The 15,072-nt window shown below is 43.9% G+C and overlaps 1 protein-coding gene across 2 annotated transcripts in view; it reads right to left on the bottom strand.

The window, feature by feature from the left end:
* The window catches only part of pola1 (polymerase (DNA directed), alpha 1), a 113,332-nt gene that overhangs the window by 94,432 nt on the left and 3,828 nt on the right, over positions 1 to 15,072 (bottom strand). For both annotated transcript variants that reach the window (XM_083778484.1, XM_083778485.1), the window contains exons 8-21: positions 14,862 to 15,018; positions 14,455 to 14,629; positions 10,928 to 11,100; positions 10,642 to 10,754; positions 10,245 to 10,358; positions 10,062 to 10,136; positions 9,832 to 9,970; positions 9,137 to 9,291; positions 6,959 to 7,043; positions 6,483 to 6,544; positions 5,997 to 6,086; positions 5,258 to 5,374; positions 4,679 to 4,854; positions 3,962 to 4,091 (exon numbers count right to left, since the gene is read on the bottom strand). In XM_083778484.1, the coding sequence (XP_083634610.1) occupies positions 3,962 to 4,091; positions 4,679 to 4,854; positions 5,258 to 5,374; positions 5,997 to 6,086; positions 6,483 to 6,544; positions 6,959 to 7,043; positions 9,137 to 9,291; positions 9,832 to 9,970; positions 10,062 to 10,136; positions 10,245 to 10,358; positions 10,642 to 10,754; positions 10,928 to 11,100; positions 14,455 to 14,629; positions 14,862 to 15,018 (1,761 nt within the window). The remainder of the gene's footprint in view (positions 1 to 3,961; positions 4,092 to 4,678; positions 4,855 to 5,257; positions 5,375 to 5,996; positions 6,087 to 6,482; positions 6,545 to 6,958; positions 7,044 to 9,136; positions 9,292 to 9,831; positions 9,971 to 10,061; positions 10,137 to 10,244; positions 10,359 to 10,641; positions 10,755 to 10,927; positions 11,101 to 14,454; positions 14,630 to 14,861; positions 15,019 to 15,072) is intronic.

The following is a 15,072-nucleotide window of genomic DNA, read 5'->3' as shown; positions in this document are numbered from 1 at the left end:
TGTCCGTGTGCGTTACCATGATATTGGTGATGTGAGTGTGCGTTACCATGACGTTGGTGTTGTGCGTGTGCGTTACCATGACGTTGGTGATGTGCGTGTGCGTTACCATGACGTTGGTGATGTGCGTGTGCCTTACCATGACGTTGGTGTTGTGTGTGTGCGTTACCATGACGTTGGTGATGTGCGTGTGCGTTACCATGACGTTGGTGATGTGCGTGTGCGTTACCATGACGTTGGTGATGTGCGTGTGCGTTACCATGACGTTGGTGATGTGCGTGTGCGTTACCATGACGTTGGTGCTGTGCGTGTGCGTTACCATGACGTTGGTGTTGTGTGTGTGCGTTACCATGACGTTGGTGATGTGCGTGTGCGTTACCATGACGTTGGTGTTGTGCGTGTGCGTTACCATGACGTTGGTGTTGTGCGTGTGCGTTACCATGACGTTGGTGTTGTGCGTGTGCGTTACCATGACGTTGGTGTTGTGCGTGTGCGTTACCATGACGTTGGTGCTGTGCGTGTGCGTTACCATGACGTTGGTGTTGTGTGTGTGCGTTACCATGACGTTGGTGATGTGCGTGTGCGTTACCATGACGTTGGTGTTGTGCGTGTGCGTTACCATGACGTTGGTGTTGTGCGTGTGCGTTACCATGACGTTGGTGTTGTGCGTGTGCGTTACCATGACGTTGGTGTTGTGCGTGTGCGTTACCATGACGTTGGTGATGTGCGTGTGCGTTACCATGACGTTGGTGATGTGCGTGTGCGTTACCATGACGTTGGTGATGTGCGTGTGCGTTACCATGATATTGGTGATGTGCGTGTGCGTTACCATGACGTTGGTGTTGTCCGTGTGCGTTACCATGATATTGGTGTTGTGCGTGTGCGTTACCATGACGTTGGTGATGTGCGTGTGCGTTACCATGACGTTGGTGATGTGCGTGTGCGTTACCATGACGTTGGTGTTGTCCGTGTGCGTTACCATGACGTTGGTGATGTGCGTGTGCGTTACCATGACGTTGGTGTTGTCCGTGTGCGTTACCATGATATTGGTGTTGTGCGTGTGCGTTACCATGACGTTGGTGTTGTGCGTGTGCGTTACCATGACGTTGGTGTTGTGCGTGTGCGTTACCATGACGTTGGTGTTGTGCGTGTGCGTTACCATGACGTTGGTGTTGTGCGTGTGCGTTACCGTGACGTTGGTGATGCGCGTGTGCGTTACCATGACGTTGGTGTTGTGCGTGTGCGTTACCATGACGTTGGTGATGTGCGTGTGCGTTACCATGACGTTGGTGTTGTGCGTGTGCGTTACCATGACGTTGGTGTTGTGCGTGTGCGTTACCATGACGTTGGTGATGTGCGTGTGCGTTACCATGACGTTGGTGTTGTCCGTGTGCGTTACCATGATATTGGTGCTGTCCGTGTGCGTTACCATGACGTTGGTGATGTGCGTGTGCGTTACCATGACGTTGGTGATGTGCGTGTGCGTTACCATGATATTGGTGCTGTCCGTGTGCGTTACCATGACGTTGGTGTTGTGCGTGTGCGTTACCATGATATTGGTGCTGTGCGTTACCATGACGTTGGTGTTGTGCGTGTGCGTTACCATGACGTTGGTGTTGTGCGTGTGCGTTACCATGACGTTGGTGTTGTGCGTTACCATGACGTTGGTGTTGTGCGTTACCATGATATTGGTGTTGTGCGTGTGCGTTACCATGACGTTGGTGTTGTCCGTGTGCGTTACCATGATATTTGTGCTGTGCGTGTGCGTTACCATGACGTTGGTGTTGTCCGTGTGCGTTACCATGATATTGGTGCTGTCCGTGTGCGTTACCATGACGTTGGTGATGTGCGTGTGCGTTACCATGACGTTGGTTTTGTGTGTGTGCGTTACCATGATATTGGTGCTGTCCGTGTGCGTTACCATGACGTTGGTGTTGTGTGTGTGCGTTACCATGATATTGGTGCTGTCCGTGTGCGTTACCATGACGTTGGTGATGTGCGTGTGCGTTACCATGATATTGGTGCTGTCCGTGTGCGTTACCATGACGTTGGTGTTGTGCGTGTGCGTTACCATGACGTTGGTGATGTGCGTGTGCGTTACCATGACGTTGGTGAAGTGCGTGTGCGTTACCATGACGTTGGTGATGTGTGTGTGCGTTACCATGACGTTGGTGATGTGTGTGTGCGTTACCATGACGTTGGTGCTGTGCGTGTGCGTTACCATGACGTTGGTGATGTGTGTGTGCGTTACCATGACGTTGGTGATGTGTGTGTGCGTTACCATGACGTTGGTGTTGTGCGTGTGCGTTACCATGACGTTGGTGAAGTGCGTGTGCGTTACCATGACGTTGGTGATGTGTGTGTGCGTTACCATGACGTTGGTGATGTGCGTGTGCGCTACCATGACGTTGGTGCTGTGCGTGTGCGTTACCATGACGTTGGTGAAGTGCGTGTGCGTTACCATGACGTTGGTGATGTGTGTGTGCGTTACCATGACGTTGGTGATGTGCGTGTGCGTTACCATGACGTTGGTGATGTGCGTGTGCGTTACCATGACGTTGGTGATGTGCGTGTGCGTTACCTAAGGCTGCAACAACGAATCGATTAAATCGATAAAAATCGATAATTAAATTCGTTGCCAACGAATTATCTTATCGATTATTATCGCGGGTGTTTTCCAACATTAAAATGTAACGTAAAGCTGCTTTCTTTTTACCGTTCCGTAACGGCACTAGGCTGAACGAACAATATGCAACGGGTCGGTATAAACACAACACAGGGCGCGTTCGGAAATAGCGCACTGAGCGCACTGTGCAATGCAAACTAATAGGCGAGTGCGCTCCCGGTGTGCATTTCCAAACGCACCCACAATATTGTCTTGAACGTGACCAGAGCGCCCGGTCCGCATCTACCCCGCTCTCTCCCAACTTCAGTCTCCCCCACACACACACACAGAGAGGGAGAGCGTCAGCTCTGTGGCTGCGATGATCTGCTTGCAAAATGCCCCAAACAGGTCCCAAAACATGGCATTTGTGAGCACGGCCACTGTCCATATTTGTTTGTCTTATGACAAAAAATGCTCCACAATGTCTGAATCTGTGAGCTTGCAGGTTGTCTACGACGAGCACTATAGCAGTGTAGCTTGCTAACGATCGTTAGCTCCTCATTTGTTCCACCTGTGTAATCACAGCAGCGCATTGAAGTGGGCACAGGGCAAAAATCTCCGTGAAGTGAACGTTTTTGCTTAACAATGATTTATTCAGTGCTGTTTAACTTTAGCAATATGTGATACTAGAGCCTAGACCCTAGAGAACATGCCAATATGGCTGCTATAAGAACGGTTTCCCCTATCAGCTAGCATGCTACTTGTGTGCACTGTGTGTGTGTGTGTGTGTGTGTGTGTGTGTGTGTGTGTGTGTGTGTGTGTGTGTGACTGTGTGCGTGCGTGCGTGTCCACACAGACTGTGTAGGACAGTGGTTCTCATAGTGGGAGTTCCAGCTACATTATAGATAGTTAGGAAGTAAACCAAGTGGACCCTAAAGGGTCTGTAACAGAGAGTGCAAAAATGGAACCAAATGGACTCACAATTGATTTTACCATAGAAATTAAAAAATAAAAATTGGGGTCCCATAGATAGAAATGGAAAGAGACAGTCAGCTATACACGGTCAACATTACAGATTACAGTATCATTACAAGTAGGAATGGCAATGAAATCAAATTGGATAAAAAAAGGGGGTAAAATATTAATTTTGAATGAGTATTCATTTTTATTGTCTTTATTGTTAGTTACAACACGCCTAAAATAATTTGAAGCTAATTTTTTTAAGTAATTGCAAAAAGGTGCCATAATCCGATTCATCGATTCATCGTTTAAATAATCGGCCGATGAATCGATTATGAAATTAATCGTTAGTTGCAGCCCTAGCGTTACCATGACGTTGGTTTTGTGCGTGTACGTTACCATGACGTTGCCGGCGATGTTGGTGATCTGCAGGGCCAGCGGCAGCACGTTGAGCTCACACATCATCTGGAGGATGAGCTTGGCGTCTGTCCATGTCAGCTCCAACAGGTACAGCAGATGAGGAGAGTCACTGATGCACACATGTATACATGTATTACATAGGCTATACTGTATATTGCCGCTATCGGGCAGAAAACATATATCTCCATATTTCATTGTTTTAGTTCTATTTTTCCCCTTTCATAAGTTAACCCATTAAAGCAGTGGTTCCCAAAGTGGGGTCCTTATTGGTCTGTAACTCGTACAGTCTCAGAGTTAAAATTAGCATTGATTTTACAATATAAATTGGGGTCCCAGAGATAGAAATGCCATTAAATGGGGGTCCATAGCCTAATGAATGTCAAACTGGGGGTCCTTGAAATTAAATGGGTTGAGAATCACTGCTAGAGCTGTAAAACTCTTCTTTTATGGGGGTCCCTGGCATATCAGTTCAAATGGGGTTCCGTTGCCCAATTAGTGTAAATTTGGGGGTCCTTGACATGAAAAGGTTTGGGAACCACTGCATTAATAGACCTAAGACTGATTCTACAAATGCCAATTAGTCAGTCAGTAGTTTTTCATGTCAAGAAAGAACCCCCAAAATGTTTTTTTTGGGCCAGGTATTATACCTGTAACAAAATGGCTGCCGCATGAAGACACACACACACACACACACACCTGTAGAGATTCCTAATGTCTTCCTGTGCGATGGTGGCTCTCTCCATCTTCAATATCTGGGCCGTCAGCTCGGTCAGGTTGTAACTTTTACAGCGAATCAGCTCCTTGGCTGAGATCTCCACGTCGCACACTAGACGGCCACAGGTGGCGTTCTTCTCTGCGAAGGAACCGCGACCCTGCAAGAACACAGCACATCCAGTCACACGGATGTGATACATTTGCACAGGCTGCCTGTAAACACTGTAGGGGTGCAACTATCCATCAATGTCTTAGCGATTATTCTATTGATTATTTTTCAATCAATCGAGAAGCACTTTTTATATAAACAATTGACACAATTTTTTCTATATTGTGTTTTATCACTCAATTGATTAGCCTGATAAAATAGCTGATCTACAAGCACAATGGGGCACACATTTTATTTTTTAGTAAGTTATTTTAGTTTTATTAAAGTTTATTGTCAATCATTTTTCATAATCAATTAAATTGATAAGTTGGATTATCAGTTTCACCCAATAACACTGCTACTGACACAATCGGTTGGTTTTCATTCTTTGCTTCGTTGCTCTTCTTTCTCACCCCTAGTTTGGGCATGTTGGCCCTTCGCAGGCGTCCGATCTTGGACCAGTGAGGGACCTTACACACGTTGATCCGCTGAAGCAGGACTTCCAGGTCGAAGCCAAAGATATCGTGACCCTGACGGAAGTGAAGTTGGACAGATCAGCGTGTTGCCTAAAATCTTACACAATAATTTTACCTTCCGATGATGCCATTTTCTTATGCACATGACAATTCATTTAAGATAATTGATACATCTGTCCATAATGTTTTTTGATTAGTCAATTCCATCTATGCGATTTAACCCATTCTGGGCGGGAACCCCTTTTGGTGTTAGCATTATGTTATGCTTTAGCTATTTTTCAATAGCAGATCTACAAGCTCATAGCTTGTAGGTCTGCTATTTTCATAGCTTTTTCAGAAAACTGCCATGATGTAGAAGACATTTTTAGAATCTGATCTCAGGTCAAAATGGGTTAATAATAAGACAGTAAAATAAGGTAAAATAAGGAATAGCTCAATCATAAGCCCAAGTCATCTCAAAATTACTCAATATGCTGCTCACACAGCAGTGGAAAACCATGACATTTCAATATATAATATAGAACAAAGAAAAGTTCGATATCAAGGTTATCTGATAAAAATATATATTACATTTTTCACAATACCATATTATCATCACAATATGTAAATTGGTCAAAGATATATTGGAGTTTGTCCATATCAACCAGCCCTAGTTAGTAAGACGTTTCCTACTCACCACCAAGACATCAGGGTCGATTTTATGCATCTTGGCCAGGAAGAAGCCAAGCAGTGTCCTCTCTGTAGCTGCTATCTCCACCTTCCCATTCTGACACACACACACAGTTAACAGAGGATGAAATTATTTTAAAATGGGTAATGTGTAATAATGGGTAATATTAGTCACTAAATAATCGTTGTCTTACTTTTCAAAAGATCAACAGAATCAGTTATGCAAAATATTAAAACCCCATCCATTAAAAAAGGTCTTTAGTGTTTACAATCCTAATGAAATAGTTGTAGCCAACAGTTTGTGACATTTAGCTGACATTAGCAGCAACAATATTATGTGAACAAAGTTGCGATGCAACAAGTTAAAAGCTTGCATATCATCCGTTTGACGCAAAAGACAAAAAGTAGTTGAACCACGAAAACGAGAAGGAAAACAATGTGTCCATTCTGTCCAACATGGTCCAGATGATCACTCTGTCTCTGACAGACTCACCTTCTTCCTCACAACATCTTTGAAGTCGTAGGGGAAGATGCAGTCGCTGGGCTTACTGACCACTGAAACACAACAATTCACCATTCACAAGTGAGATAATACAAATACACTGGCCAGCATCAAATTATTGCTTTTTTATTATAGTTTTATTTTTAACACAACTTTCAACAGGATTTAATGGAAATGAGGTACTGCATACACTGCGGCATTGCATCATCAAGGACGTTTTGAGAAAATAAGACCAAATCAAGAAGACAACGATGGACATGTGGATAATTTCCTTGCTGTAGGGCAGAGATCTTTCAACACCATAGTTTTTTTTAGGTAAATTAATGCCAGATTAATTTACATCTTTGTTCCATTCTATAAGTATTAACAAGAGCTTTGTGACTAAATAATAACTACATCAGATCCATTGGAACACAGGGACTGTTTTAAACAAGGTTTCTGCCAGTGATGGTACTGCGATCACTCACCACAGAAGTGGGTCTGGTATGGCGGTCGTGGGGGGGCTTTGTCCAGGTGGAACTCATGGTGCACTAGTGCAGCCAGTGACACGATCTGCATACACAGGAAAAGCTACGATCAGACACATTCTTGCATCAAATGATGCCCCTCGGACTAAACCTCAACTTGAAAAAAAAAAAAGAAATATGGATATGATCTCAGGCTCAATATAATTGTACTAACACGATACATTTATATCCAGCCTTACATACACAGGACATAAACAGCATCTATAGTGCAAGAAAAGACAAAAAACAGGAAAAGAAAAGTGCAAGTGAATTGACAAAAAGTGCAATTCAGTTCAAGGTCAGCTGTTCAGCAGCCTGACTGCCTGGGGGTAGAAACTGTTACTGAGACGGGTGGTACGAGATTTGATGCTCTGGTAGCACTTTTTGGAAGGGAGTAGTTTGAACAGGGTATTGCGGGGTGGCTGGTGTCTTCCATGATGTTATGGGCTTTTTTCATACAGCGAGTGGTGTAGATGTTATGGAGACTGGGTAGTTCTGTCTGTGCTGCCGATGATTTTAGCTTCTGTTTTAACGGTCCTCTGCAACCTATTGCAGTCCTGAGCGGTCGTGTTACCGTACCACACTGTGATACAGCCAGTTAAGACACTTTCAATTATACTGCGATAAAAATTCACTAGTCCTTTTGTACTTCAGCCTCAGAAAGTACAGTCGCTGCTGCGCCTTCTTGAGGATGTACTCGTTGTTGAGTGACCATGTGAATGTGTCTGTGATGGAATTTAAAGTTATCAACTATGTCGACAGATGACCCTTTGATGGAAATGGGGGTGTGGATACCTTTGGACTTCCTAAAGTCTACAATGATTTCTTTGTTCTTATTGGTGTTAAGTGAGAGGTTGTTGTTATCGCACCATAGAGTTAGATCCTCTATCTCCCTCCTATAGTCCCTCTCATCACCGTCGGTTATTAGTCCGATCACTGTGGTAAAGTGTGGTATCATCCGCAAATTTAATTATGATGTTATATGAGAATAACATCATATCTGGCGACACAATCAAACAAGCTGTACAACAGAGGACTGAGGCAGCAGCCTTGGGGCGCACCGGTTCTGGTGAGAACTGTGGATGAGCATCTCTCTCCTATGCGTACACAATGGGGCCTGCCTGTCAGAAAATCAAATAGCCAGTTACAGATGGAGCTGCCCACACCAAGGCCACTGAGTTTCAACACTAATTTAGATGGTACAATAGTGTTAACTATAGTCTATGAACAGTAGTCTGTAGTAGAGCTTTTCTTTTCTAGATGTACCAGGGCAGTGTGTAAAGCAAGAGAGATTGCGTCATCCACAGATCTATTTGAACAGTAAGCAAACTGTAAAGGATCAATACTAGCAGGAATGATGCTCTTGATATAAGAGATAACCATTTTTTCCAGGCATTTCATGAGAACATAAGTCAAGGCAACAGGTCGATAATCGTTGAGACAGGTAACAGGTTTTTTCTTGGCAATGGGTACAATTATTGTTTTTTTAAAACACAATGGCACCACACACAATGACAGGGACAGGTTAAATATGTCTGTATAGAGTATAGACCCATGACAGCTGGTTATAGCATGTCTTAAGGACACGAGAGGCTATCCCATCTGGCCCTGCAGCTTTATGAGCATTGACTCATACGTTTTCTAACCACACTAAGTCTAGCGTCCCTGGGGATGTCATAACATCATAACGTCATGTACATTTAACTAGATTTGGTGTAGAGGGGAATAATCTACCCGTCAGTTAAGTATACTAGAACTTACGCGACGCCATACTGTACTGTAGCACACTGTGCCGTACTGTACTGTAGCACAGGGGCTTTCACATGAAGTGCCATGTTTTACTTTTCGTGATAGTCAGTGTGCCATATACATTCTGGTGGAATGCAGATTTTTTTTTGTGCATGGAGAGATGTGTGCCAACAGAGTGGTTTGGTAGGAGGAGCACGGATAAACGGCGTGCTTGTGCTTGTGTACCCCATGTCCATTAGGGTAGGAGGATACGTTTTAAGTGGTTAAGCGCAGTCAGAATAATCAGATCATGTAATATTGTAGAATGTATTGTATATGTTGTATCATGGCACAAAGTGTGTTATACAGTATGTCAAGTGTGTGCATGTGCTTCCCAGCAGTGTGTGTGACCTCATTCTGGTGCGTCTTGGGGTTCTGGACCGTCTTGAGGCTGATGGACATGACCGTGATGGGTGGAGGCGGTAGGTCTTTGACCACCGTCACCAGGTCACTCCTCTGGGCCAGAGCCTCCACCTTACACCAGCTGACCGACTGGTTGGTGAGCTCTGCAGGGGACACAGAGGACAGGCCCGGTCAGCGAAGAGTGACAGGAACCAAGATAATTGTTTTCATATCATCAATGCCGTTTTGACAAAATACTATGTTTAATCCATGTCTGTTTACTTTGGACCAGTGTCAAGATGGCCCGGTAGGCTACATTTTGTTGCTGTCGGGAGGAAACCACCGAACTCCATATTTGAGTTTTTCTTTTTTTTTCATAAATCAGTGCTATTGAACAATGACACTGATGTGTTTGTGTGATGTTTCGAAAATATTGAAAAGTAGTAAAAATGCTTCTGAGAAAACCCATTGGACCCTCAAACTGTCTGCTAAAGCAACTAACCCCACCACCTCTCCCCCTCTCATGGAAGTAATTGACAATATATAAAGTCACAACACCAACTTTGATGAGGCAGCATTGCTTTGTTTTCAAAATAAGTTTTTCTTAATTTTCTGAAATTTAAAACGTGCGTTTTTAATTTCCTGAAAAACGAACATTTTGGAGTTAGGTGGTTTCTTCCCTACAGCAGAGATATGGTTCTTACGTGGCGTCTTGATGTGGAGCCAGCAGGGTCCTTTGATCTTCCTGCTCAGAAGAAGATGCTCCAGACTGCATGTGTTGGTCCCAAACACGCGGGAAAAGGTCGCCCCCTTAAGGTCGGAGGGCAGCACCGGGAACTCTGCCTGCAATGAACGAACGAACGCATTCCGCAATGATTATACATGGCCCATTCTGCACCGTGCATCTACATGGACAGGTTGAAGTTGTACTCACCGAATATCTGACTTCCAAGTACTCGCTTTGAGTGGGCACATCAGGGATTTCAAAGGCATAGTTCTTTTCCACTTTCTATAGACAGAGACCGCAGTGAACAATCACCAACATGTAACAAGTCTGCTACTACAATGTAATAAAATGACACAGATTGGATGAAATCCAAACAAAATGAGTGAAGACCTTAGACTTAAACTTCATGATCTTGAACTTCTCAGAGAGCTCATTGAATTCCTGATAGACATCCATCATTCCCACGGGCGTGTCGGAGACTTCTCCCGTCTTGGGGTTCACTTTCTGCAAGACAGGGAAAAAGGAAGGGCGAGATTGCAATGCAATGTTTGGCTCACAGTTTTAACTTTTGAAACCATGACAGTCAGTAGTTAAATTGCTAATCCCCCCCCCCCACGAGATTTCCCACACAAGCTGCAGTAGATAAGACATTAGATGGTTTTTAATAATGGGAGGTTGCCATTTCCATCATAATAGCCCCGTGGCTTTTATTCACCATAGCTAAAGTCGCGGATGAATGACTTTCAGACTTAAAGTGGCAACCATGTGACAGGAAACAGTTACTCACATATTCTCGAGGCAGAAAGTACATGGTTCTCTCGATGTTCCTGACAGTCACACAGCAGCTGACGTGCGCTTTGGCCAACTCGATCCACACCTTCCCGAATAGGTAGACCACACCTACGTAGGCCACGGAGATGACAGGGTTAACGTTTCTGTACCTGCCTTCCTAAACCTGCTTCAGAAATGTTGGGACTTATTTTTACCATTATAAAAACCATCATGGGGAAGTGCAGTCTCAGCTCCCTTTACTGTTGGTACACTATACTAAACAAGGCATGAGCGTCCCTTACCTGGTTGGCTGTACTGGTCCTCAAAGGCATCCAACCAATAGAAACGGAACACCTGCTCTCCGTCCGGTCCCTCCACCAATGGGAGTTGGCTGGAGTCTACTTGCACATCTGCAGGAGCCATGCCGATTCCTTCCTCCTCATCTTGTCCCCATGCACCTCCTATCCTGCTGGACCTGAGGAGGCATGCAACCAGGAAGATCTTAAACCCACCCAGGTTCGTTCATTTATTCATCATTATATTTATATACAGATTTTAGTGTATGGTCATTGGTCAGTTTTGTCCTACACAAACATTAAATTCCCATCGACAATGAATTATGGAACATTTTACATCATAGTATCTGAGCAACTAGACATGGTTAGACTAGCTAACAACTAGACATGGTTAGACTAGCTAACAACTAGACATGGTTAGCTAGACATTAGGGCTGCACGATTAATGCATTTTATTTAGAAATCGGGATTTCTTTTATTTGGACGATGTCAAAAAAAGAAAATCGAAAATTGTTTTTCACTTTAACTAGGGCTGTGGTGCGTGCACCCCTTGTGGTGCGCGACATGAAAAGGTTAATGGTGGTGCTATGGTTTTATTTTTATTTAAAAAATATTAACATATTATGCCAATAATGGTAAGTATATGCAGAATATAGCCTATGCTGCATATATAAGCCATATTATTCAGGTTCATATATGTGCATAAATAGGAAATGTATGTGTCTGTCTATAGAGCGCCGCAGTCCCTCCCCCTTTCAGAAAAACGAGTGGCCCAGGAAATGAAAACCCAATGCATTCTCTGATTCTCCCATCGGCACTTCTTATTTAATTCATTTAAAAACGGTTAAACGGCGGACAAAGCCAACTCGGATCGTGACAAATCATGACAATGAACACAATGTTTTGGGCCGATCAAATAATTTATAAGACGAAAAACAAAACAAATAGTGTTGTCTCCTGACTTTCTTTTCTTCTTTCTAATGATTTGATCGGCCCAAAACATTGTGTTCATTGTCATGATTTGTCACGATCCGTGTTGGCTTTGTCCGCGGCGTAACCGTCTTTAAATAAATTAAATAAGAAGTGCCGATGGGAGAATGCATTGGGTTTTCATTTCCTGGGCCACTCGTTTTTCTGAAAGGGGGAGGGACTGCGGCCGGTGCGGCGCTCTATATAGCTTATGCAATTTATATTTCCATGTGGGGGGGTGCATCAGCTAGGTCAGGAGATAACAGGGGGTGCATGGCCAAAAAGGTTTGGGAACCGCTGAACTAGGGTATTTACGCTGATTAAAGCACTGCACAAAGCCAAAAGTCCTGCTAAAAGCATAATAAACCCGAGTCCAACACCAAATTAATGTAATCTGTCTCTGCCATGGTGCACGCAGCCATGTGTGCTCAGTCACTCATCCACGTAGCCCTGTCCAGTGTGTGTAGCGAGTCTTGCTAACGCAGACACAGAACATGTCCCAAACACTGAGGTAAACTTGTTGTTGGATTAAACGTAACGTGCCACCGAAAAAAGCTCATAGCCTATCATAGTACGGCAGTCGAGGTGGATGGGTGGGAAATTTGGTATATACTTTTTTATTGGCCTAAAATATTGTCTATATGCATACATTCGTGAATCCACTTGCTGTCGGTATTGGGCAATTTTTTATAGGGGTTTCTTGTAACCCTACCATTAACATCCTATGGCAGGCAAAAATGTCAAGAATGTCTAACTTTCCTTTTGCTTTAAGTGCCAAACTAGGGGGTTTTCATGATTCTGAATTAATTCCATTGCCCAAAATGTGCTGATCTCATCACATTTGTCATGACGACTATGGCTGTTTTTAGCCCAAGGAGTGTTGCTAATGCTTGGAATGGATTCAAAATCATGTCAAACCCCTAGTTTGACCCACATTTCCCACCCGTCCACCTCGACTGCCGGACTAGTAAGACAAACTAGAAAGATTAAAGCAGTGTTTCTCAAAGTGGGGTCCAGGGACCCCCAGGGTTCCTTCATGTCATGTGGTCCAAATGGACCCTTAAAGGGTTAGTTCAGATTTTTTGAACTTAAGTTGTATGAAATACTTGCCATTAATATAGTGGTTGCAACTGTATTAATTGATTTCCCGAGTCCCGTGGTGGGAGTTCTGCTCTGGTTTTGGTGAAATATCAAGTAGTTCCGGTCATTTTGTGGGGGGTGCTGGGGGCCACGCAGTAAAAATAAATGAATCGACAAAACTAACGTCATTTGTATTGTTGACCTATTTCTAAAATATTAGTGCAACTTTCGTTCTTTTTTTACCACTCTATCACACAGAAGTATGTTTTTTGTGTCCATATCACTACGCCCAAAAAATTGTTCCATGTGATAGAGGGGTCAAAGTTCAACGAAAGTCATGCTAATATTTAAAAAAAAGGTCACCAATACAAATTACGTTCGTTTTGTGGATAAATTTACTTTTACTGCGTGGCCCCAGTGCCCCCCCACAAAATGACCGGAACTACTTAATATTCACTAAAACCAGAGCAGAACTCCCACCACAGGACTCTGGCAATCAATTAATACAGTTGCAACCACTATATTAATGGCAAGTATTTCATACAACTTAAGTTCAAAAAATCTGAACTATCCCTTTAAAGCTTATAGGCACTAGGCAGCCCAGGCGGTGGCGTAACCGTCTGGGAACCCGACTGGTAATCCAGTCGCAGTGTGCCACGGGTTCGACTCCCGAGCCCGACACGGCCTTTACTGCATGTCTTCCCCCATCTCTCTCCCGTTTCCTGTCAGCCTACTCCCTACTGTCTGTCCCTTCAAAAAACCAATAAAAGGCGTAAGCCGCAAAAACATATCGAAAAAAAAAAAGAAAAAAAAAAAGCTTATAGGCAACTCTGAGAGTGTACAAATTGAACCCTTATACTGTAGTAGGGATGCCGCCGATTAATCGATTTTCCGATGAATCGTCGGAGTCTCCGAAATATTTCATAATCGAAAATCGAAATAGCCAAAATATAGGTTATATAGGCTGCATGATATATCGAACATGTACCTTCATCAGAGTGGAGAATATAAGTATAAATCAAGTTGAGCAAAGCCACTCTTCTCTGCCCCTCTCTCTAACAGACACAGTTAACGATCGCTTGTTAAGTGCCTGCCAGACAGACAATCAGATGAAATGAAGGCAGTTGTAGAGTGTAGACTAGTGAACTGAACGTTTTCTGTTTATATCAAGTACTTCATACCAGCCCCTTATGAAACTACTTCTCCCCAAATCCAATTTTCCATCCTGAATGGCAGTAACTAGCATACAATGAGAACTGAGAAGATCTCCACAAAGGTTTACTCATCAAAACTGATTATAAAACTGTAACCATCAATTAATCGATTATTAATCGGCAGAGCTGTCGATTATTCGATTTGGCTGATGGTCACTTTCGGGCATCCCTATACTGTAGGTCCATTTGGTTCAATTTGTACACTCTGAGTTATGGATAGTTTGAGAACCACTGGTCAAGAGAAAATGTGTATGAAGAATGATGACTCACAGAAGGACTGGATCCAGGGGTTCGGGTTTGGACTCCACTTTGACTGCCGCTACAGGGACTGCGGTGGGCTCTGGCTTAGCGGGTTCTTCAGCAGAAGCCCCCTCGTCTACCTGCTCAAACGCCACCTCCATCGGTTCGTCAAAGTCCACTCCATCAAACTCCATACCGTCGTTAACTGAACAAGACAGCAACAGGTGAGCCACAATATTGCACAGTACCTTGCTGTGAGTGACATAAAAATGTAAGAAACACCCCAGAAACGGTTCCGTTTATTAGAATTGATTATAGATTCTTCTTTTTTTACCCCTAGTGTGTAATGTGTATCACAGAGAGAGAAATAAATAAAGAGTGAATGATGACTTTAGACTAGAGTATCTAAAGAAAGGACAGCGGTAGGTATTCATTACCCTCCTCCTGGTCTGGTTCCTCCACTTTCACTTTCTTGCGCGCTGCTGGCGGGACCGGGGCAGAGGGAGGGGGGCGGGGTACTGTCCTCCTGGGTGCCAGGTTGGCAGGGGACGGCCGAGACGATTTCAGCTTTGGCGGCATGGCTGAGGGCGATTCCTGCCGTTGAGAGAAATGACAATGTATTTTCTTGATCGTTTGGTTCATTTATAG

This window comes from Protomyctophum parallelum (genome assembly GCF_964188405.1).
Source record: "Protomyctophum parallelum genome assembly, chromosome: 12".
Taxonomy (NCBI): Eukaryota; Metazoa; Chordata; class Actinopteri; order Myctophiformes; family Myctophidae; genus Protomyctophum; species Protomyctophum parallelum.
The sequence above is the reverse complement of the archived record's forward strand: the minus strand, read 5'-3'. Positions and strand labels throughout refer to the sequence as shown.